At 36.0% G+C, this 25,396-nt stretch overlaps 1 protein-coding gene across 2 annotated transcripts in view; it reads right to left on the bottom strand.

The window, feature by feature from the left end:
• Nucleotides 1–18,326: 18,326 nt before the first annotated feature.
• The window catches only part of LOC137938833 (protein transport protein SEC23 D-like), a 54,049-nt gene continuing 46,979 nt past the window's right edge, over nucleotides 18,327–25,396 (bottom strand). The window contains exons 4-8 of one of the 2 annotated variants that reach the window (XM_068783894.1): nucleotides 22,223–22,304; nucleotides 22,005–22,120; nucleotides 21,822–21,917; nucleotides 19,129–19,188; nucleotides 18,327–18,364 (exon numbers count right to left, since the gene is read on the bottom strand). In XM_068783894.1, the coding sequence (XP_068639995.1) occupies nucleotides 19,182–19,188; nucleotides 21,822–21,917; nucleotides 22,005–22,120; nucleotides 22,223–22,304 (301 nt within the window). In that variant the 3' untranslated portion in view covers nucleotides 18,327–18,364; nucleotides 19,129–19,181. Of the gene's footprint in view, nucleotides 18,365–19,128; nucleotides 19,189–21,595; nucleotides 21,918–22,004; nucleotides 22,121–22,222; nucleotides 22,305–25,396 lie in introns of those variants that run through there. The other variant, XM_068783893.1, reaches the window with a different exon arrangement.

Raw genomic sequence — 25,396 nt, 5'->3', positions numbered from 1 at the left:
CAGAAGCTTAATGCTAGGAAACTGCACACCTCTCTGTGTCTTGGGTTCTCCATACCTGAAGGAGGAAGCATAAAGATCTAAACAACTTTGATCTAAAGTAAAACTCCTCGAGAATTACACTTCTTATCTCTTTTCCGTATTAATCTCATGCTTGTTCTTTTCATAACTTTAGGCATCGTTCTTACCTGTTTGATTCTTACCGCCTTTATAGTCTACTACGATTATATAGATTGTGTGTGCTTGTGTTTATACCTAAAAGTATATTAGGCTGGAAACTGCTGGGTGAGGGCTAAGCCCTGACAAACGCCTCTACCTCTTCGGAGCCAATTGTTGCTCCCGGAAGCCACGATGCCGCAATACTTTTATGTTTATTTGGTTAGTAAATAGAATATTAAGACAGTTTTTTAGAATTATCCTACGCATATTACCCATATATTACTTAAATCTAGGTCTATTTTACAACACCTTAAGATTAAAGCTATAGGAACATATACTTACATTCTGTTTTTATTAGTAATAGCAGTAGAATTATTCAGCTATTTTGTATTCCTCCCAGAACAACTAGAGAATCTTTTAGTTTCCTATATATTCTTAATTATTAATATTTTAGTCAGAATTATAGAATTATGATCTTTGTCTTTATAGCCTTAATAATAGTTTTCTGTAATCTGGTTATTTTTAGTTTTATCTGTTTCACTTTGTCTTTATATTCTTATAGAAGATTTGTCGAGACTCCTAGGCAAATCTTTATACCCAAAAGACAAATAGTAAGGAGACCTGCAAATAATTCATCTTTAAATACTCTAGATTAATTAGAACCTTAATTAGTACCCCTCTCATTTTGGTATCAAAGCCATAAGACCCGGAACCCTTTAGAAAAATAGATTATTTAGACTTTAGACTTCTGACAAGATTTGACACAAAATACATAGGACCTAATACTCTTAGGTGTCACTTTAATAGTGAAGAACATAGTCTACACGGAAATAACCCTCAACTCAAGAGTATTATCGATCTTATTATAAGTTTAGGAAATAATCTGCAGAGTAAAATAACAGAAATAGAAGTTAGTATAAGCAAAACACAAGAAGAAATAAGAAACTTAAGAATAAAAACAGACAAATTAGCCGAAAATTTAGACTATCTAAAAACTAGTAAAGGATCCCAACAGAACATTGATAAGGAAATAGATTTAATAACTCAAAAATTAAAAGCTGTTAAAATAGAACAACCTAGAACAACCCGGCCTAAAAAATCATGGCACTTTCACAACGAGGTGAAGGATGCACCTCGGAAATAGGGAGTTCCTCTAGAAACTTAAATATTATAGATAGAATAACAGGAAGAAGAAGTATACACCAAAGAGATATACAATTAGATGAAATCATAGATAGACCAAGACATTACCTTATTCAGCAATAATCAATTAAACCTCCTTAACCCTAGACAATTATATCGAACAGGACCATTAAACTTTAATACAGGATTATTCAGACATTACAAAGAAATCCAGATTAGTTGTGTAGGACAAGATTCTGTTAACATTAACCTACTAGCAAAACAAGCTTTTAGAGGAATTAAAAAATTAAATACTTTAATTCATTTAGGTTTAATTGTAATAGGCGTAAAAGGATTAGGACGAAAACATCTAGGAACCAAAAATTTACTTAGCATTTACGATGATAGATGCGCAGATCCTAAAAAAGCAATGTTAGGAATTACTGAAGTAGATATGAATCAGAATGGAGGAATATTTTATTGCTCCCCAGACTTCCTTATTGGATTACAAGATTTTAGAAAATATATAAAAATAGGCATTTAGACAAAAGGATACGAATCCTTTGTAGGAAATAATCTTTTACTATGTATTGGATTCTTAGGGAGAAGTACTTGTTCTAGTACTACTAAGTTCAAAGTTAAAATAGATGATGTTGTTAATTTAATAGGGAATAAAGGAATTAAATTAATCAAACCTATTAAGTATTCCCTAGACATTTTAGCAGGCTTAGAATGGAATATTAAATTTAGAGAAGAAAAAATAATTAGTCCTGAATAAAGTATTATGTACACAGATACAAAGGGTAACATCAATATTAGATTTAATAGCTATGGCCAAAAGAATATAGAAGATGCTGAATCAATTTCTACTCAATATAGAATTAGACATAGATGAGATAATATATCCTAAAGAATTAGAATTAAAATTATCAGAAAGAGAACTTCATCTTGAAGAAGATCTGATAAAAAATAGAAGAATAAAAGAAGAAGAATACCTATATTATGATAATGAAGCTAATATTAGAATAGGAAAAATGCCCCTAGAACCAAAAGAAGATGAAAAAATAGAAAGAGAAGAAACCTTAAGTATTAAAGAATATATGGTTGAAGAAAATTCTAACACTATTCCCAGAAGTAGCTATACAACTTACCCAATAACCCCTCCTAGGGAAGTATATTACTCAGGTAATATGCCAAGGATTCCTTATAGTGAACCAGTAACTTATGATCAAAAGATACATCCCAAAGGAAAAAGAAAAGAAATAGAAAGACCTATAAAATTCCAAGAATTGGGCAAAGGAAAAATTCTTAATCTTTCAGCCCATGACCCTCAAGAGTAGACAATAGTCCTAGACCTCTGGAAAAACCAAGTAGTTTCAGACTACATTCAGAACTTTCAATCCCAAGATGTAGAAGAAATGTATAGGTACTTAGAAACATTTTTAGGAGAAAGTGTAAAAGCTTTATGGGAAGGCTATAAAAGAAGTAATCCCGAAGAATTTGGTCATTTAATGAGTTTAGGATCTAACCCATATAACTTTGTTAACAAAGTCTATCAATTAGTAATAGGAGATGATCCTAATCTAGGATTTGTTACATTACAAAAAGATGCGGTAGTTTATCTAGAACAACTTAGTTTACACAATTACAAATATGTGAAGAAATTTCTCCAAGATTACTTCAACTATACCTGCATTTCAGGAAATGCATTCAATAGAGATTTAGGTACTAAACTGTTTAGAAAATTACCAGGAGCATTAGGAAAGGAAATTTATGATAAATGGCAAAACTTAGAAATTGCAAATCCTAAATTCAATAGGACAAAGAACAAAATTCATAATAACTATCCTTCAAGAAAAATGTACAGATATCCAAATACAAAGACAACTCAAAGGAGATGACTTTGGGTTATGTAAACAGATATATACCACCCAAGCTTATGGTTTAAAAGACTCAGGACAAAGACCTAGAAAAAACAAAAGATATTTCAAAAAAGGATATTTTATCCGAAGATTGAAAAGTAGAAAACCATATTTAAATAAAGATAGACATGTTAGAAGATTTAACCCAAAAAGAACCTATAAGAATAAATTATCTTGCTATATTTGCGGACAAACTGAACATTTAGCCAACACCTGCCTAAAAGACAAAATATTAACTCTAGAAGATCTACCCTTGTAGTGAATGTCCAATAAGACCTTATAGAAGTTGACGAATATATGTCAGACACAGAATCCATTTACATCATTGTAAGCATACAAAATGCTCCTCTAGACTTATTAGATTCCGATGAAGACTTAGTCTTAGACATAGAAGGAAACCTTGATCTTATGGATACAACTTCAGAATGCACACATACCTGGTCTTGGAATACTGGGTTAGACAACAACCCTTGTTTTAAGTGTGCCTGGTATCCCAGTAAGAAACAACGAGCAAAGTGAAATCAATGTTCCTTAGAAGCCTGTATCCCTTGCCTCAAAATCTTAGGAATAGAACCCGTCAACCAGACTATCCATAATAGGATACATAACACTAAACTCGATATCATGGCCAGAAAAATAGAAAATTGTGAAGCAGAAATTACTCTCCTCAAACATAGATTAGATACAATCGAAAAAGACTCCTGCGATGGGATTACTATAGGCATCGAAGACCCAGAAACCTCTTACGTCTGTAAAGATAAATCTTTTTCCAGCATACTTGTTAGGGCTAAGATCCTTTTCCCTAATAAACAATCCCTCATATTAGATGCTCTCGTAGACTCTGGCTGCACAAAATGTATTATTCACCGGAGACTAGTTCCCCCTCAGTTTCTTAAGAAAACAACTAAGCAAGTATGTAGCCAACAGGTATATGGTACTTATAACCCTTACACCACCTATTTCGATGAAGGCAAGATCCAATTTTTTACTAATTGCTCTACCTTTTCTGGATCTTATTCTTTACCCTTAACATGGGTTAGAGACCTCAAACTTAAAGTAGACTTTAGTTTAGGTCTTAATTTCATCTTACATAATAATGGCTTCCTTACTATTTCCCGAGACTATTTACAATTTCACAAGAACTCTAGTACTATTCCTGTCCAAACCACTTATTCACCAACTCTCACCTCTACAGCAGAGCGTGGTGGTCCCCTAGATACAGAAACTGACAAAGCAAAAGAAACTAGTTGTCAATGTAAAATTTTAGGAAGCTGCAAACAAGTTAACAATCCTACAATTTTAGCCTTAGAACAACAATTAGATAATAATATTGTTAAATTAGATAATAAGCTCTTCTGTTATGAAGAAATAGATGAAGACTTAACAGAAGTTCCAATACAACACTCCCAGACTTTTCCTGAAGCAGTAGCACATACAGGCTTAGTCCAAGTCTCAGTCCAACCAGAACCTTATATCCAACCATTACCAAGTCCACAGGATTATCCAGAAGAAATAATGGGAGAAAATGAAGACTTTGATGATTGGATAGAACGGATGATAGACCTAGATTACACCTTTTTAGATACAGAAAATTTTTATTTAGAAATAATTAATGTCCATCATAAAGATAAACAACACTTGCAACAGATCATAGACAAATTAGATCAATTAGAATATTTCAGAGAAAATCCCTTAAAACATTGGGAAAATAATCATATACAGTGCAGGCTAGAACTATTAAATCCTAATTACATAGTAAAAACAGCCAACATAGAAGCTACAAATTTAGACAAAGAAGACTTTAAACTTCATATCACAGAATTATTAAACCTAGGAATTATTAGAAAATCCATAAGTCCCCATAGATCAACAACCTTTATAGTTAGAAAACATAGTGAACAAAAAAGAGGAAAGTCTAGAATGGTTATTAATTACAAAAGACTAAATGATAATACAGTCACAGATAGTTATAACATACCAGATAAATCTCAATTAATTAATAGGATTCAAGATAAAAAAATATTTAGTAAATTTGATTGTAAATCAGAATTTTGGTAGGTAAAAATGCATCTAGATAGCATAGAATGGACCACATTCACATGTCCAGTAGGACATTTCGAATGGTTAGTAATGCCTTTTGGATTAAAAAATGCACCAGCTATTTTCCAGAGAAAAATGGATAATATATTCAAGAAATATGATACATTTGTGCTAGTATATATAGATGACATCTTAGTGTTTAGCAAAACTATTGAAGAACATATAGGTCATTTACAATTAGTATTAGCCACCTTTATGCAAGAAGGAATCATTATTAGCAAAATAAAAATTGAATTATTCAAAGAATATATAAAATTCTTAGGAGTAAATATAGGACAAGGACATATAGAATTACAAGATCATATTTCTAAGAAAATATTAGAAATGCCAGATGACTTATCGGATACAAAACAATTACACAGGTTTTTAGGATTGGTCAATTATGCCAGACCTTTTATTAAAGACATAGGAAAAATTATTGGCCCTTTGTATGGAAAAACATCTCCAACAGGCCAAAAATTCTTTAACCAAGAAGATAAAAATCTGGTTAAAAAGGTTAAAGAGAAAATCCAGACATTATCCAAATTACAAATACCTTTAGATTTAGATTATCTAATCATAGAGACAGATGGTAGTAATCTTGGATGGGGCGGAGTCCTTATTGCCAAACCCAACAAATATAGTGAAAAAGAAGAAGAAAAAATTTGTGGCTACGCTAGTGGAAAATTTAAAGAAAAAAGCAACATGAGTAGCATAGATTCTGAGATTTTAGCAGTAATTTATTCCTTAGAATCTTTTAGATTGTTTATTATTAACAAACAAGAATTTACCCTAAGAACAGACTACGAAGCTATAGTAAAATATTTCCAAAGAAGCAAAGAAAATAAGATAAGTAGGAGAAGATGGTTAAACCTTGTCGATATTATTACAGGTAATGGGTACAAGATTGAATTTGAACAGATTAAAGGTAAAAATAATAGCCTTGCAGATACTCTTAGTAGAAGATTTTTTGACACACATATTATGACTAATTGAACAGATGGATTTTCTAGACCACGGCTCTTCCAGATCATCTTCCTCCAGATTCAATAATTATGGACAAGAATTTCTCAGCTTTGGTAATCAGAAATTAGTAGTTTTTCCAAAATCTAATATTACTTTTAAGACTTTACCAAGTATTTCAATTACAAAAGAAGAACAATGTTTATTAGATAACTTATGGCTTTCTTACCAGAGAATTCCCAAAGACCAGAAATATTTTTTAGCTATCATTAACGAACTTTCAGAATATTTTTCACAGAAAAAGAAAAGTTTTAATTTTTATGTTGTTTTCCAAGGTCACACTCCAGGAGTTTGTCATTCCTGGATAGAAGTTGTTGAAAGTATCCAGAATTTTAAAAGACCCATTTACAAAGGCTTTAATAACCTTCAAGAAGCACTAGAGGCAGCCAAATTAATTATTGGCACCAATTACTACATAGCCCCTTCCTTAAGACATATGAGAGAAGACCAAGTATCCTACGGTGTTGCCAAGGATACAAAAAGAATTATATTTTGTGACCATTGTGATACCCTGGCCAAGACTATTCAAAGACTCAATGAGAAGAGAAGATTACTAGAAGAGAAAAATGACTTCCAGAAATAATATATCAAGACTTTAGAAGAAGAGAATAGAAGACTTAAGGCAAAGACAACAGGTACTATTTGTACCTAGATCCCTACTAGTGCAGGGTTTTCACTAGCTAGTCCGGCTCAAACGGCAGCCGGTAAAGACACATCAAGTCCGTTGATGGCTAGACATTTGCCAAAAATGTCAAAAGACAAGAAGCAAGAAAAGACTGAAGAAAAACAGTATACAGACTCAGCGGACATCAAGAAGATGATGCAAGACTATTTTCAAGAATATCTTAAAGAACAAGGGTATGAAAAGAATAATTCAGACACTTCTAGTAAAATTGGCTCCACTGGAACCGGTACCCAGACTCTCCAATGCTATTCTCAAGATGAAGACGAAGATTTTGATTATGACTCAGAGGCCATCCATAATTTGACTACACTTGATGGCAAATAAGACACTTCATTACAAAAGAGACTGGATAGAAAAGACTAAAAGACATAGTACTTTAGAAAAGAGACTGGATAGAAAAGACTAAAAAGACAAAAAAAAAAATCAGAGAATATTTAAAGTCTCTCTCTCTCTCTCTCTCTCTCTCTCAAAGAAAAAAAGAAAAAATCTTATCCACAACTAGTGGACAGTTGGCCTGTATGTCGACAAAAGAATGTCACTATCACTCTATTTGGAAAATCTTTTTATATTTCTAACATCACAAGGGATTTGGCCACTAGTCGCCATAATTATGGAAGACAGTTGGTGCAAAGCAACTAGCCCTCCAATAGTACCAAAGACAGTTGGATATATAATGATGGCAAGGTCCACTCAGAGAACCTGCCGCCTCAATAATAGAGGCATCAACCGCCTCAATTATGGAGGCATCGTGTTACATTTTTATTGGTGGACTTGTAAAAAATTTGAATGCACCTTTGTAAGCTCCATCTATATAAGGAGGATTGTTTTACTAGAGAAGGCATCACCTGGAAAATAATCTTCTCTGTCTCCCAGGTTGCTTAGCAATGTGTTTGTGTTTTACAGTTTAAATTGTAAGTTTGATTTCCTTCTTTTCTTGTTGTTTTTAAAGTTGAATTTCCTCGCTTTTCGTGTATGATATCAGAGTCATGATTGGCTAAATAAGAATGTTTCTATATGACTCTATGATGTTCTAGGTTTCTTATATCATAATTAGTAATGTGTTTATTCAAGCTTGTTGCTTAAACATCGTTTCTTCTGCTCACCATCTTCCTGAGAAAGTATGGGACGTCACCCAAGTCGAGTTGAGTTAGGCCGTGTTGCCAGAAAGGCTTTGAAAGCCGTGCATACTCTTAAATCATTGATAGACATGTACTGTATAATGAACAGTAGAATAGAGGTTTAATTTGCTATGCTTTGATTAACACACTTCCTCTTATTTTATAATTTTCATAAAACATCAATAGTCATATAGAACATTCATTTCAATTTAGTTCCAATGGCTTCTAGTAGTAGAAGATCTGTGAAGAATTCACAATTAGTTGAATATCGAATTCAAAAAAAAATTAATACACAGAAAGCGAAGAAAATTCAACTTTAAAAACAACAAGAAAAGAAGGAAAACAAACTTACAATTTAAACTGCAAAAAACAAGCACACTGCTAAGCAACCTTGGAGACAGAGAAAATTATTTTCCAAATGATACCTTCTACAATAAAACAACGCTCCTTATATAGATGGAGCTTGCAAAGGTGGATAAAACTTTTTTACAAGTCCACCAATAAAAATGTAACATGATGCCTCCATTATTGAGGTTGTAGGTTCTCTAAGTGGACCTTGCCATTATTATATATCTAGCTGTCTTTGGTACTGCCGGAGGGCCAATTGCTTTGAACCAGCTGTCTTCCATTATTATGGCGGCAAGCGGCCAAATCTCATGTGTTGTTGGAAATATAAAAATATTTTCCAAATAGAGTGATAGTAACATTCTTTTGTCGACATACATGTCAAATGCCTCTCTATAAAAGCCAACACGGGTTCCCATACCCCCGCATTTCAAAATGATTAAGATGAAGTTCGGGAGGTAGTAGGTACTATGGATCCCCTGACTCCCAATCGGGTTGCCAAACTGGGTCTCGCCGGTGTTGCCGGTAGGTCATGATGTGCCTCGAGATGGCCGTCTCCTGTCCCACTGCCGGTGGGGAATCCGCTCCCAGGTCGTCGCTCTGCTGCATCTGGCCCGTCCTCTAGGCACCTTTGGAAGGCAGGGAGTGTGACAACTACCACGCTTCCCCGGTCCTTCTCATCGCGCCTCTTCATGTTCTGATGCTACTGCACCACCCGTGAAGCAAGTGCCGCTTGCTGTGGTATGCGGGGTTGCAGCCGCTCGAAAGCAATGTGCCGCACACGTTTCCTCCTTAGTCGCGCACACACATGTTGCTCTAGTTTGCTGCACCGTGTGCGTCTGTGCCCTTGCCAGCAGCTGCTGCGCCCTTTTCATTTGCACCTGGTTGCCGCACAAGTTGGAAGGGTTGCTGCGTGCGCCAAGACTGCACTTGCTGGTGCTAGTTGCACCATGTGCGCCAAGCTCATGGTAGTCTCTTCCTCGTAAGAGTTAGGTGCGTCCACCATCCTGCCCAGTGCGTCTGTAGCACCATTGGCCTTCCCTGCTTTATACATCATCTGAAAGTCAAACTCAGCCAAGAAATCTTGCCACCGAGCCTGCTTTGGATTGAGCTTTTTCTGCGTAAGAAAGTAGCTAGATACGACGTTGTCAGTTTTTACAGTAAATTTGGAGCCTAAAAGATAGTGCCTCCAAAGACGTAAACAATGTACTACAGTCGTCATCTCTCTCTCTCTTGTACAATACAGCGTTGCTCAGTTTCATTCAGCTTCCTACTCTCATAAGCGATTGGGTGTCTGTCTTGTTCTAGTACACCTCCAATGGCAAAGTTCGAGGCATCTGTATTTACCTCAAACGGCTTGCTGAAATCAGCAAGGTGCAACACTGGTTCAGCCACCATGGTGTCCTTTAGCCGTTGGAATGCTCTTTGGCATGAGTCCGTCCATCGTCACTTTTGGTCTTTCTTGAAAAGGTCAGTCAAGGGGGCTGCTATAGCTGAGAAGCCCTTGATAAACCTCCTGTAATAATTTGCAAGACCAAGGAAACTCCTAAGCTCACGCACCTTGGAAGGGATCGACCAGTCATGCACAACCTCCACCTTCTTGTTGTCCATCCATATCCGTCCTCCCCCTATCCAATGTCCAAGAAAGGATACCTCTTGCAACCCATAGGAGCACTTCTCTTCCTTGACATACAGCTGATTATTTCTCAACGTTTCGAACACCTTTCAAAGGTGTTTCTTGTGCTCGTCTATACTCTTGTTGTACACCACGATGTCATCCAAATAAACAACGACAAACTTGTCCAAGTATTCGGAAAAATGGGAGAGTGAGTTTTGGATCTGAAAAAAAATTGAACATCCAAAATGGAAATGCACAAATGCTAAGAGAGATAATTCCAAAAAGTGGGTTGTTTGGCTCTGGTAAATATCCAACCACTTGAGAATTTGATTTTTTCTACTCGTTGAAAATTTTGGATCATTAGGTCACTTGCATCCTCAACATGTTTCTGGCATGCATGTCCACAACATTTGAAGCATGTTAGGATCAGTTAGAAGTCCCTTTCCTATAAAATTCCACCAAGCTTATTATTAGGGGTTGTACTAGTGGAATTTCCCAAACATGGATAACAAAACATTGGAGTTCATTTTTAGTGCGTTCACTTACATTTATTATAGTTTTCAAAAAAAATTTCACACATGAACTCTTAAATTTTCATTTTGTTATGCCTCATATCTTTTTTGTTTACGAGAAAAATGGGAGAGTGAGTTTTGGATCTGAAAAAAAATTTGAACATCCAAAATGGAAATGCACAAATGCTGAGAGAGATAATCCCAAAATGTATATGTGATTTTTAAGGATAGGCAAAAAGTGGGTTGTTTGGCTTTGGTAAATATCCAACCACTTGAGAATTTGATTTTTTCTACTCCTTGAAATTTTTGGATCATTAGGTCACTTGCATCCTCAACATGTTTCTGGCATGCATGTCCACCACATTTAAAGCATGTTTGGATCAGTTGGAAGTCCTTTCCTATAAAATTCCACCAAGCTTATTATTAAGGGTTGTATTTGTCGAATTTCCCAAACATGGATAACAAAACCTTGGAGTTCATTTTTAGTGTGTTCTCTTACATTTATTATAATTTTCAATTTTTTTTGCATAAAATTTTCATTTTGTTATGTCTCATATATTTTTTGTTTACGAGAAAAATAGGAGAGTGAGTTTTGGATCTGAAAAAAAATTTGAACATCCAAAATGAAAATGCACAAATGCTGAGAAAGATAATTCCAAAAAGTATCTGTGATTTTTAAGGATAGGCAAAAAGTGGGTTGTTTAGCTCTGGTAAATATCCAACCACTTGAGAATTTGAGTTTTTCTACTCGAAATTTTTGGATCATTAGGTCATTTGCATCCGCAACATGTTTCTGGCATGCATGTCCACCACATTTAAAACATGTTAGGATCAGTTAGAAGTCCCTTTCCTATAAATCTTGCCACCGAGCCTACTTTGGATTGAGCTTTTTCTGCGTAAGAAAGTAGCTAGATACGACATTGTCAGTTTTTACAGTAAATTTGGAGCCTAAAAGATAGTGCCTCCAAAGACGTAAACGATGTACTATAGTCGTCATCTCTCTCTCTTGTACAATACAGCGTTGCTCAGTTTCATTCAGCTTCCTACTCTCATAAGCGATTGGGTGTCTGTCTTGTTCTAGTACACCTCCAATGGCATAGTTCGAGGCATCTATATTTACCTCAAATGGCTTGCTGAAATCAGCAAGGTGCAACACTGGTTCAGCCACCATGGTGTCCTTTAGCCGTTGGAAAGCTCTTTGGCATGAGTCCGTCCATCGTCACTTTTGGTCTTTCTTGAAAAGGTTAGTCAAGGGGGCTGCTATAGCTGAGAAGCCCTTGATAAACCTCCTGTAATAATTTGCAAGACCAAGGAAACTCTTAAGCTCATGCACCTTGGAAGGGATCGATCAGTCACGCACAACCTTCACCTTCTTGCTGTCCATCCATATCCACCATCCCCCTATCCAATGTCCAAGAAAGGACACCTCTTGCAACCCATAGGAGCACTTCTCCTCCTTGACATACAATTGATTATTTCTCAACGTTTTGAACACCTTTCGAAGGTGTTTCTTGTGCTCGTCCATACTCTTGTTGTACACCACGATGTCATCCAAATAAACAATGACAAACTTGTCCAAGTATTCGGAAAATACCTCGCTCATGAGAGTGCAAAATATTGCAGGTGCATTGGTTAGGCCAAAGGGCATAACCATGAATTCGTAAGCCCCATATCTGGTTACACAAGTAGTCTTCCCCTCGTCTCCTTCAGCAATCCGGACTTGGTAATAACCACTTCGCAAATCCAATTTGGAGAAAACTTGCGCCTCTTTCAACTGATCAAAGAGATCTGCAATAAGAGGAATAGGGTACTTATTCTTTATAGTTACCTAGTTGAGCGCCCTACAATCGATGCACAGTCTCATACTTCCATCCTTCTTAGTCTGAAACAGTATAGGGGCCCCATAAGGTGCTTCGCTTGGCCTTATGAACCCAGCGTCCAGCAGCTCACTGAGTTGTCTTCGCAGTTCGTCCAACTCTATGGGTGCCATTCGGTATGGTGCTTGTGCTGGCTTTCTTGCTCCGGGTTCAAGCTCTATGCGATGGTCCATCCCTCTCCTAGGTGGTAACCGCGCTGGAAGTTGTTCAGGCATGACATCTCTATTCATGCAGTACGACTTCTATCTCTTTAGGGGTAGGCATGACCTCTACCTGCTCTATAGCACAAATAGAAGTAATGTAAGTAGAGCGACCCTGCTTAAGACCTTTCTTAAGCTGGAGGGCTGATAGCATTAAGTCCTTTTTTGTTACATCTTTGTTGTCAAGTTCAGAAATAGTACAAGGACTTTACTCGTCCATAATCCCCACTACCCCAACATACGGCATTGCAAATGCCTTACAAACCGTGAAAAACTCCATTCCCAAAATCACATTGAAATCATCCATGACAATAATAGTAAAATTCAGAAATCCAACCCACTTGCCTATCTCCACCGGGACGTTCTTGGTAATGTCTTGGACTTCACGAGCAGCAGAATTTACAGCTTTCATTTTGCTCCCATCTTTCTCTCCTCGTATATTTAGGCGCCTAGCCTCCTCCGACGAAAGGAAGTTGTGGGTGGTGCCAGTGTCCACCACTGCTTTAACAGTACGTCCAGCAAGTGTTAGAGAGATAAAAAGAAGTTCTCTTAAGGGTCTTACCGAAAGTGGAGCAACCTTCTCCTCCTTTGAACGGACAATAGCATGGAGAAGTGTTAAGGAGCCCAACCTAGGCTCAATCCCTCCATTGTTCACCTCAGTTTGAGCAGCATTGAGGAACCTCTTTCTAAGACAATCCCTCGCATATGAAATAATGGACCTTCTTTTTCTGTTTGTCCCCTCGTTTCTTCTCTTCCGGCCTAGTCTTGGCTTCCTTTGCCCATGACTTCTTCTCCCCTTTCTCCTTCTTAAAATTTGTTTTACCATTGTTATTTTCCTTAGACACTTTGTTAGCCGAATAATTCTTTCTCTCATATTCGGTTAACTTTTCAGTAGTAGATAAAGGTGAAGCTAACATCTTTACTTTCCGTGGGCTGTGTAAGAATTGAGAAGAAGTCCAAGCCCATTGTTCAAGCTCGCAGTAGGAATTGAAATAAGCCCAGCAATTATCGCAGCGAGGAACAAGGTTACCATTGGACCCGGAAACAGGGGGGTTACCAAGCTCGTCAACTGGAGAAAATGGGGTAACGGTGACTCCCCAAGGAAGGCCGGAGGCTTCCAGTGCATTGGGATCGGTCGGGAAATGAGATACTGTCGGCCTAACTGCCATCGACGAGAAGACAACAGCAGAGTTGCAAAGTCGTGAGATCGATAAAAACCCAAATAATGAGGAAGCAAAAAAAACACAAACTTCTTTCCCTGCTTGGCTCTATTCGTCTAAACCAGTGATCTAGTAAACGCTGTTTGAGCTGGTTCGGCCAAAGAAAAAGTGGGTTAATTCAGAGGGGAAAGCATGGGTCTAGTTTTGAGAACCCGAACCCCAACTCGAAAACCCGAACGGTTTAGAAATCAAACATTATCCATTATCTCATTCCCAAGTCAACCTAGTAATTCTCCAATTAAAATATTTTTTAAATATAAAAATAATTAAAGAATACAATGCATAAAATTATTATACAATGTCAAAATATAAATAATAAAAAATAAAAATAGATAAGTTTTATTTATATGTTATTTTAATTTTTAAAAAATATCAATAAGGTATTTCCATCAAGTTTAGGCCAAATTTGGGAAAACCCAAGCCTATCTCTAACTTAGGGTTCTTTCCCTCCATCCCTTCTCCTCCCAACAGAGTGAATTTAAGTTTTTTTTTTTCGCCCACTCCTAACTTTGATTATGTGTTGGACCTCGAGTCCCAAACTTGACCTGAACTTAGGGTTATTTCCTTCTATTTCTCCACCCAATGGAGTGAATTTAAGTTTTTTTTTTTTTCGCACACTCCTAGTTTTGATTATGTGTTTGACCTGAGTCTTTGATGAGGGCAATGCAACCTTAGGTTTGTGGAGGTCATGAGAAACATGATTGAAAAATAACAAGGTATACCCTAGCTAGCACATATTTTACTTATGTTATGGAGATTACATGTAACGAGTCATAAAAAATTTAAGGGTGTGTATATGCCGATAGAACATTATAAGAAAAATATATAGAGGAATTTTTTTTTTTTGAATTTTTTTCTAATATTTGCATGAATAGAAAAAGTTTTCTTTTTTATCTTCTTGTCTTTAAAAAAAAATAAGTATGTTTCTTATTGCTTAATCTGATATCATGGGAAAAGTAAGCCAAAAAGATTTATGTTGATTGCTCATTTTCTATATTTAATTTCTTATTTTGTTCCAATTGTAAACACTACAGCTACGTAATTATTATTTTATTTTATTTTCAATGGCGTCACAAATGCAAGAAAATTTGTCAATAAAAACATCATCCAATGAGAAAATTAGTAAAAGAAAAAATAATTTTCTCACCGTTTTATTTTCCTAAGTCGACACAAATGATCCTTAAGCGTTGATGTTAATGTCTTATGCAATTATCAAAATTAACTAAATCATCTCTTACAACAGCTGAATTGCCATCAATTATGCATTAAATTGGAAATTGAAGTGAAGAAAAGTATTGGTGTTGTTAGATACATACCCTTTATTACACACTCTAGTGGTCTATGGTATGAGTTGGAGTGAGAAAATAGAAGATCGTAAAAGTCAAATTTTATATAAAAGTTATAAAACCTAGTTCATATGGATTAAACCATGGAATTTAACAATAATTCAAGTCCATCCACAAAAAAAAATGTATTATTGATCCATTCAGTGTTTTTCATGGGTTACCCTAGATTTGAGAAATGGTATATAGATGTTATGACCCTCAAAGTAGAACTTGGTATGTTTCGACATATGTTTCCTTCTTTTAAGATAATCCTTAACTATCGGCCCAACATGTTCAAAGATCATTCTCATGAAGAAGTACTTATTGTCCTACCAATGAATGCATTGGAAGATAGGCAGAGTTGATAATTGTGATACTCCTCTTCAAGGCTCCCTGTAATCATTTCTTCCGAAGGAGAGTCCTCTTCCTTATTTCCTAATTTGCATTTGCTTCTTGTTATTAGGAAGGGAGTTAGACAATGAACGAACGAGTTGCTTCTAAAAAGGGAAGAAATACTTTTCGGTTTCAGTATTCTCGATTCTAATTAGTTCTCTGTCGCTCACTGTAAGGGACACAGAAGAGGGACCTATTTCTTTCTTCACTTGAAAGTGATTACAGGGGTGGACGACTCGTTCGTCGCCCCTTCTGACCACCGCCTCTGGAAAGAGCAGAAACTAAAAGACGAAGAAGCAGAATACCAATGCGATATCAAAGGCTGCTCCATGGGTTTTGACACAAAGCATGATTTGGTACTACAAGAACATTTATTTATCTATCTATCTATCTATCAAGCCATAATTGATGCTTTGTTTTACCCTTAATAGAGAAGAACTGATCATCATTAAGCACATATCCAAAGAGGGTTTTGTTCTTTTAAAATAGAAGAAAATAAATATTTATTTGATAAATACCAACATAATACTAAAAAAAATCATATATATGGTTGTCATTGTAGAAAACTGACTTTTAACATGGACTCATATATGTAGGTGTGAACCTAGCATCCTATTTAAAGATCATTTCTTAAATGAAATCCTCAAGGTATACACATCCAAGGTGGTCTTCTTCAAAACCAACATTATTTCTAACAAGTGACTGACAATCGACAGCTTGCACCCACCAATGGAGGGTTTATACCATGAAGAGGCTCGCTCATGTTAGAGCAAATTGACAACCTCATCATTGCCACATTATTCAATCCACTACATAGGACAAACTCCTACATAACTCAGCAGCATTATGTCTTTGCAAGTGCAAGCATGTGGTAGCATTGACCAACCAACTCTAGGCCACCTCTTGGGTGGTACATCCAAAACTGGCACCCTCAAAATAGCAAATAATCGAGCCACACAGGTTCTCGACATTGCATCTACAAGGTCAGGTAATATAAGAAAAAAAGTTCAAATATAAACGTACAACAAATCAATATGCTTGGACAAGATGCAGAACACCAATCAGTAAAATGCAGCTCAACTAATTTGTGGCAAAAAACACAAAAACCAAGGCACAACAAGAATTTTTTTTCAATGACAACAAGAAAAAAAGAAAGAATTTATTAAGAAATACATGGAACAGCCTGACTATTTGATAGGAGAAAAATGAAAGCAAATGTAAAAAAGGATTATCAAGAATGGATATGATAATATTAATTAACATATTCTTGATATAGAATCTTATATGATATAGATCGCGATATAAGATATCACCAAGCACTACGTCAGTACAACAACTCCAAATGACTGGCAACCACAACAGAAGTTCTGAAATTTAAATTTTTTCATCCAATAGCATCACCACCAAAGTTCTTGATAAGTTACTTTAAATAGACCATGTCAGACATTTGGTATTCCACACTACAAAAGAGAGCAGCCTACTTCCAACTACATGATTCTTTAAATTTTTGGTAATAGAAAAATTAATTGAAATTGCACCTATCATGATGGAGATGTCCACTGGTAAGCATGATTATGTTTAGCCTATGTGACAATCAGTATAATCACAGTACCAAGATGAAGTAAGATTATACATGAAATTGGATGAAATCATGGATGACCAATGTGTAATTAGGGGTGGCATTGAGCCGAGTCGAGCCCGAACCTACCTATGTTCGAGTCGAACTTGATTTAAATATTTCGAGCCGAGCCTCGTCTCGAGCCTAAAATTGTTATCGAGCTCGACCCCAAAAATTTTAACCGAGCTCGAGCCGAGCTTCGAGCCGAACTCGAGCCTCACATACATTTAAAAATTTTCAAAAAATATATATCAAATAAATTATATATAAAATTATACATACATTTTATATAAAATTGGACATGACCTCTACAAAAAATTAAGCATAACCTATATATATAATACATGTATAAGATTGAGGCATAACCTCTTCTTAAAATTGAGAATAATTTATGTATATAATACCTGTATAAAATTCGGCATGACCTCTACTTAAAATTCGGCATAATCAATATACATAATACCTGTATAAACACTCCATAAATACTCCATAAACACTCCATAAAATTATCTATACATTCCATAAACACTCCATAAAATAGTCTAAACACTTTATACACTGCATAATATTATAAATAAACTTCATACAATAATCAAACACAACAAAATTAAATGAAATATCGCTATCAATTTACAATCACCCAAATAAAAACTATAAATCCATTATAAAATTACAAACTATAATTGTTTCTCTTAATGCTAGAAAATAATATACATCCTTGCATGAGCAAAATCTCCACCTACGACAAAAACAAAAAAATAAAATTAGTTATTATCAGATAAAAAAATACTCTTCTATTACTAGTTACTTAATGTCGTTAAAAATATTAAAATTACCATGATGAGAGAAACATGAAAAATCATGTAGCTGGTAGCATTATCTCTACACTCTTCTTCTCAGGCTGTAATCATAAAACAAAATGTTAATAAATAAAACTAAAAAATATACTAAAAAATATCATAATAAAGAATTGATCAAAGAAATTCACCTTTTGATTTTTCTTTACACTCTGAAGAACCCGAATCCAATCACTGCCACAAATCAAGCATTTGGTGAGAAATAAAGCTTACTGTATCATTTCTGAAGTCACACTCCTCCAACATGGGATACTTTAATGCATTTGGTAAGCACCTTTGCTTGACACTTTCAACCTGTAAATGTTTAAGTTGGGTCAAAAAAATTATAACCACTAATCACTTAAATATACATCATCAGTCATAGACCACCCTACTTGAGTAGGATCTATTTCAAAAGAATGGGTTTCTTTCTCTTCAGCTATTGCTGCCACATCAGCACAAGTGAACAACTCCTGATGACCACCACCATCCATTTCACTCAAAGCTTTGCTAACTGTAAATACATCACTTCCTTGTGAACCCTAAACAGTAGATCAAGAGTTTGCATCACCATCAGACTTTTGTCAGAGTTCTCATGATCTATCATAGAAATTTAACCATTTATCTGAAGGTTTAGCCATAGTGACAAATAATCTCTCCATGCTGCAGTGTGATAGTGGCTTTGGAGATGATTTCATAATTTCAATTCAAATGAGTTTTGATTCACTATGCAGGCAAAAAATGATTTAATTATTTAACAGCACAGTTTTTTTTTTTCAAAAGAGATGTTCAAACTCCACTTCCCTTCTATGAAAAAGAAAAAGAGCAGAAGTTATTTTCTTCCACTGTAACAAGCAAACAACTTCATGATTTAAATGGTAAATGCAACCATTTTGAATAATAGTAAAATATGTAAAGAATAGGCATATAGATGAATCCATAGAAACTCCTATGTAAATTTTCTGTCACTCGCCAAAAAGATAAGATAAAAGACAAAATATAAAAAGGCACAACTCAAAATAACACCTCAGAAAAATAAAGTGGACATGCATGAAGAAAATAACAGCAAAATAAATTACCTCATTGGAATAAATTCTCGCTTTAGATATAACCTCGTCCTTCAGCAAAGTCTTCAGCACCTGCAAGTATCATGTAAAGCAATAAGTTCCAAATTCCCCTCATCACCATAAGAATAATAATAATGATAATAACAACATCAATAATAATAATAAACCACTTGTGATAGAATACGAGACCAAATTCGCACCACTGGGAAAGGGGACTACACAAAGTACCGGTTCTTCTTCAGTACAAGTTTTACTTTCCCATAATTAGAAGTTGAAGCATAAATGAAATCAATCATTTCTTTAGGGAGCTTAGTATTTGATAGCTTGTTCAAAACAGTAATTATTGTTTCAGTCTCGAACCCAACAGAAACAGCAGCATATAAGGAATGAGGCGTCAAGTTATACTCATGCATAGACTCTGGCCTGCACAACATTTTTCCAACAAAATGAAAATGAGCAACCACACAGAGTTTTAAGTAGAAGAAAATAGAAGGACATCTTAAATACCGGCAAACGGGCTCAGCAATTGCAATGAGGAAATCATAGGCTTGCTTATACAACGGTGAGAATGTCTCAAGAAAGATCCGGCCATCAGCGCAAGCCCATAAAGGGCGGTTTGCATGATCAGGCTTTAATTCGAGTTTAGAAAAATCCCTCTTCGTCAGTTCGCTTTCATCTTCATAATCCATATTCCGTACCCATAAACACAATTCAAGCACCTAAAGTGAACTAAAAACAAAAAGCTAAAACAAAACGAAAAAACGAGCAAAAGTAATACCTTCACGACGATCCTCACCAAAATCTTCGGCATAATCAACATCATCATCAACAATAGCAATTCGATAATCCTCCTGCCAAGAAAAAACAATCAGGGGAAGAACAGGAGAGCAACCAAATACATAACGAGAGTTGGGGATTTCAAAATTATAAAACCTTAGTGGAAGTCCTGAGCTTCTTATTAGGCCGACCTTTTTCCCTTGCAAATGAAGAGACATGAAGACATTTCAGCTCGCAGAGAATTGAACCATAGGATTGAATAATTAGGAGAAAGAAAGAAAGTAGTACCATGTCCAGCCATATTTTATGAGTCCCACAGTTCGATGTAGTAACCGTCAAAATGAACGAGTTGCTTCTAAAAAGGGAAGAAATACTTTTCGGTTTCAGTATTCTCGATTCTAATTAGTTCTCTGTCGCTCACTCTAAGGGACACAGATGAGGGACCTATTTCTTTCTTCACTCGAAAGCGATTATAGGGGTGGACGACTCGTTCGTCGCCCCTTCTGACTACCGCCTCTGGAAAGAGCAGAAACTAAAAGACGAGGAAGCAGAATACCAATGCTCTATGGGTTTTGACACAAAGCATGATTTGGTACTGCAAGAACATTTATCTAGCTAACTCATTTATGCAAGATACTCCGCCACCCGCTGAGTCACTTCATCCAAGAAGGATACAAAGCCTACCACACTTGTTAAACCATTACCATCAACATCCTGCTCTTCTATGAGATAGTTTTCGAACACAGTGGCATCGTCCTGTCCCCCTTGAATAAATGTGAGCTTTGGAGTGATACTTCTGTCTTGTTTCAGTTTGTTAATTGTTGTTCGCAAGAGGCCTGCACCAAATAACATTAGTATTAGTAGGTGAAGCAAAACAATCTATAAAATTTTGGTCCAGTGAAATTCCTGACCTTTTTCATCTCCTTGGATCCATTCAGAGAGAAACAGAAAGCTGATTGCCTCACATTTGACTGCTAGAATGGAGACAATCAAGGAGTAGATACCACCATAGAACAGGTGGTAAAAGCACAATTTTGATCTCAGAGCAATCCTAGCCTAGCTGGTGGATGCAGTGTTACCCATTGAGGCAGAGTTTTTGATCCTCCTCATAGGCCTTAAGAGTGTTTACCAACTCTTTTTTCTAATCCTGCCATCATTGAGGTGATTTGGCTGTTGTTTCAAGCAGGATGTTTAGGGAAGTCCTCACCTTGATGCTTAATTCTGATTTTTGAGAAAATTGTCGACCTTTATAGGCATTTGATGGAAGAGCTGGATGCCACTCTATGGGGATGTGAATCATCTAACTGATTTCTTGGAACAACAACTCATTGTGGGAGATTCCCTTCCCATTGCTTAACATTGTAATAGATTGGTTGTGCTATTGTATTTGTTTTCTTTGTTGTCCTCTAATAACTATTCAGTTGTATGCTTTTTAAGTTTGCTTTTAACATCTTGTACCTCTCTCTACTAATAAATTACTATCTCGCTTTTATACAAAAAAAGAAAAAAGAGATAGAGAACAGCTAATAACTATTCAGTTGTATGCTTTTTAAGTTTGCTTTTAACATCTTGTACCTCTCTCTACTAATAAATTACTATCTCGCTTATATACAAAAAACGAAAAAAGAGATAGAGAACAGCTTATTACTCCTCTTCCCAAGAAACTCTAATATTAGACCAATTTCTGATCTCCATACATTGCTTCTATAATACTAATTACAATATAATATGAAAAACCAGAGAAATCCTTGTGATGACATAGTACAAGAAACCTAAAATACATATGATTCTGGGTTAAAAAAACTTTGATGTTTACACAACTTTAACTGTAGGTAAGAGCAATTATAAATTTTAGTCGATTAAAACACAGAATGACCACAAATGAAAAGACAAGGACTTCCTAGCACATGGCAGCTGGTTATACGTACTTGTTTTCAGCACTTGATCCTGAAACTGAAGATTCCTCAGGTGGCACAATGACAGTATACTGGAAAGCAATTTGTATCACAGGAGGCTCTGTGTGTCTGTACATGATTTAAGACATTGTTTCATATTTCTAAAATAAAGACCCATCCTTCTCAGTATATGACATCAAGACAGGATCTGAATACCTCGAGAATCCCACAGAATTAGAAAAATCAAAGTCATAACCATAAGTGGCATAAAAGTCGCAACATATAATGTGCTGAACGTTCTCATACTGAGGATCTACAAAGAAATGACCATACTATAGAAGAAAAAAGTAAATCAGACCACATAAGAGCAGCTCTTAGTTAGATATGAATCAGAAGCAAAACTTAAATGTTTTTGAAGATCTCCAAGACCATACCGAGCGTCCTGGCTGGAAATCAGAGGATGTTCTCAATCTTAGTATGCATCGAAAGGCATATGAACGGCTAAGCATCCGGTATCTGAAACATCAATTATATCTTCAAAAATGAACTTAGATTAAGCTACCCATGAAACTGTCAAAATATAGACAGTAGTGGACTATAGCTTATCCTTGCCCATTATGAGTCATATACTTGTGTTGAGTCATACATGTAATATCAGAATAAAGCTTCACCCTCTTTGAATTAATAAAACAGTCAAACAAACCAGTTTGAGGGTAATCTAGCACTCACTACCAATCAGCTTACTCATAGATGTTTTATTTAAGAATAAAGATAACGCAAAATTTTCATGTAATCAATGGAGAAGGTAGTGACCACACAATCAAAATGTCCATGAAAGCACCGAGCCTCATTGCCATTGTGGCAGGCAGCAAAGACGACAAGCCCTTTTTTACATTTTTTGGCACTCCAGCCACTAATCTGTTAATTTCCCCTCCTCCCTTCCTCTCCCATAAATTTTTTATGTAATATTAAAGAAATTCAATAGAAAAAACAACAACATAATCTGCCTTTATGTCTTCCACTATGAGAAATCAAGGGCAAAGAGCGGATGCATGCAAAGGCTAAGCAGCTTTCAGCTTCATACCACCTGCATCCAAGCTCCAAATCACAACCACAAATAACATCATAAGGGTGAAACAAAGACCAATACACCAATTGGTGCACAAACAGAGTTTCTAAGCCCCTTCCCAAGAAACATTTATAAGAGAACCAACAAAATCTAATGACTGCATCTTCCCCATCACTGCACAGCACTTCCTTTTCCTTCTCTCTGTCATTTTTATTTTAGATAGTAGAGAAATAGATACATGAGCCTACTAAAAACATTAGATGACTGCAAGGAGCCCATCATCGCCAGTCCATCTATACGAGGGGAATGCAATCACCCATGATAGGATTGACTGCTGTAGTCACTCCCAACGAAAGAAATATCATGGAGAATTGCTGAGCGAGGGGTGCATACCCAAGAAACAGCAAGAGAACTTTTTTTTAAAAAAACTTGTCATCGATCTCCTTAAACATATGTGAGAGCTTCCAAAATGGAGGGATCTAGCCTAAACCCACTAGGTGACATTTGAAGAGGCTCCTTCAAGTCTAAGCAAGATGAAAAAGCAATCTCTAGACAGCCTCAAACCATGAAGCAGAGGCCACAATGCTTGAACAGTCTCATGGTTTCCTCCACATCCCCTCCCTGACTCTGCATTTAGTGCTATGAAATCCATCTGCAAGCTCACTCTGTTGTTTTTAGTGGATTATGAATTGATGTCCAGAAAGATAACTTCACCAGATGTTTGCTTGATCCTGGGTCAGAGGTCTACATGCATATGCCAAACACGCTCAAGTTAAGGTCCAAAATTCCCTTCATCACAGTGGTACATTTTGTCCTTGAGACCTTAATCAGAGGCATGCTTTGACCAACACTGGGATGGATGAGGCAAGAAACCTTCTTAACCACCTTGAGAACAGATACATTCTTAGGACAGGTTGTTGACCTCATGGTTTGGAAAGACAGCACATAGGGTCATTAACTGTCTACTCTCCGACAATAATCATCTGGTTGGCTGACAAGCACGAGCATCTCTCTCTCTCTCTCCACTCTTAATCCTATGGGTCAAATCAGGAGACAAAACAATTTTACCAATTTAAATCTCAAAACAATTGGCCAACAGCTAATTCGTATTGAAGATTTTTTGGATAAAGGTAAAATCCAGAGAAATATTGTCAAAATCCTTATGACTTATCTTCTCGAAAATTACCTTTGTTGATGAACAATAAACCGCTCATCAAACCACCCGTTCCTATTAGGAACTTTAAATGGGATAATAATTCTAAAGTTGTTGATGAATTATTATCTCAGCTTGGAAGATTGAATCTTTCTGAAGATCAACTAAAACAAGCCAAAGAAGCAAAAGCTGCGAAGATTTTGAAAAGTATTCAAACATTAGAATCTCACGAAGATCTAAATGAAGATTTTTCATCTCAAAATTCTGAGGATTTAACTCCTTCAGCATATTCTGATTCTGATATTGGTCAAAACTCTAATCTCAACGATTTAGGTTTAACCAATGTCAATCAGACTGAAGAAATTCTTCAAGACATGATACAAGATCCGAGTATCCAAAAATTGGATTATGAGAAAAAGTCTACTCGGAAATGGGATCTACCTAACAAACTCTATTACCATAGGCCTACACCTCAAGACCTATTGTATGAAGAGAATGTTTATTTAGATAAAAAATCTTATGATGGCAAATCCATTTATGAATGGAATATAGATGGATTATCTGAATATCAGATATTGGAACATTGTCACCGAATGCTTATGTATTGTACAATCTGTCGGTAACATAAGAATTTCGATCAAGGAATTGCAGAAATGCTTACTGTAGGGTTTTCTGGAACTCTCAAAGGTTGGTGGGATAATATCCTCACCCCTGAACAACATCAGGAAATTTATAATTCAAAGAAGGTTATCAAAACTGAATCTGGCCAAGCCTACCTAGGTGAGGACGATGCAGTTTATACCTTGATTTCCTGTATTGTTCATCATTTCATTGGAAATCTGACTTCCCAATCAGATAAGGGAAGAGAGGTTTTGAAAAATCTTAGGTGTCGAACACTTAGCCAGTTTTGCTGGTATAAAGATGTTTTCCTCACTAAGGTTATGCAAAGACCAGATGCCAATAATGAATATTGGAAAGCAAAATTTATTGATGGTTTACCAACTCTTTTTGCCAGCAAGGTAAGAAAAAGGTTAGGTAATAAGGTAGGAATTATAAACTACCATCAATATACATATGGTCTCCTTACTAGTGCTATCATCCAAGAAGGGCTGACCTTATGTAATGATTTAAAGCTTCAAGCTCAGCTTAAGAAACAAAATCTTACTGGAAAGTGTGAGCTTGGTGAATTATGTGAACAATTTGCTTGTGACACAGGTCCATCACCTTCCAATCAAAGGAAGGGAAAAGGTAAAGTCTCTCACTCTAAGAGACATGAACCCTATTCACACCAGAGTAGGAGATATCCAAAAAGACAGTCTCATCAAAAGACTCGTCATGAATCTAGGAGACCTCCTCCTCGTCAGAGACCACCTCCTAGAAGAAATC

This window comes from Aristolochia californica, unplaced genomic scaffold (genome assembly GCF_029961685.1).
Source record: "Aristolochia californica isolate CCGP_79_NKW_82.1479 unplaced genomic scaffold, dmAriCali1.0.hap1 SCAF_8, whole genome shotgun sequence".
Lineage (NCBI taxonomy): Eukaryota > Viridiplantae > Streptophyta > Magnoliopsida > Piperales > Aristolochiaceae > Aristolochia > Aristolochia californica.
The sequence above is the reverse complement of the archived record's forward strand: the minus strand, read 5'-3'. Positions and strand labels throughout refer to the sequence as shown.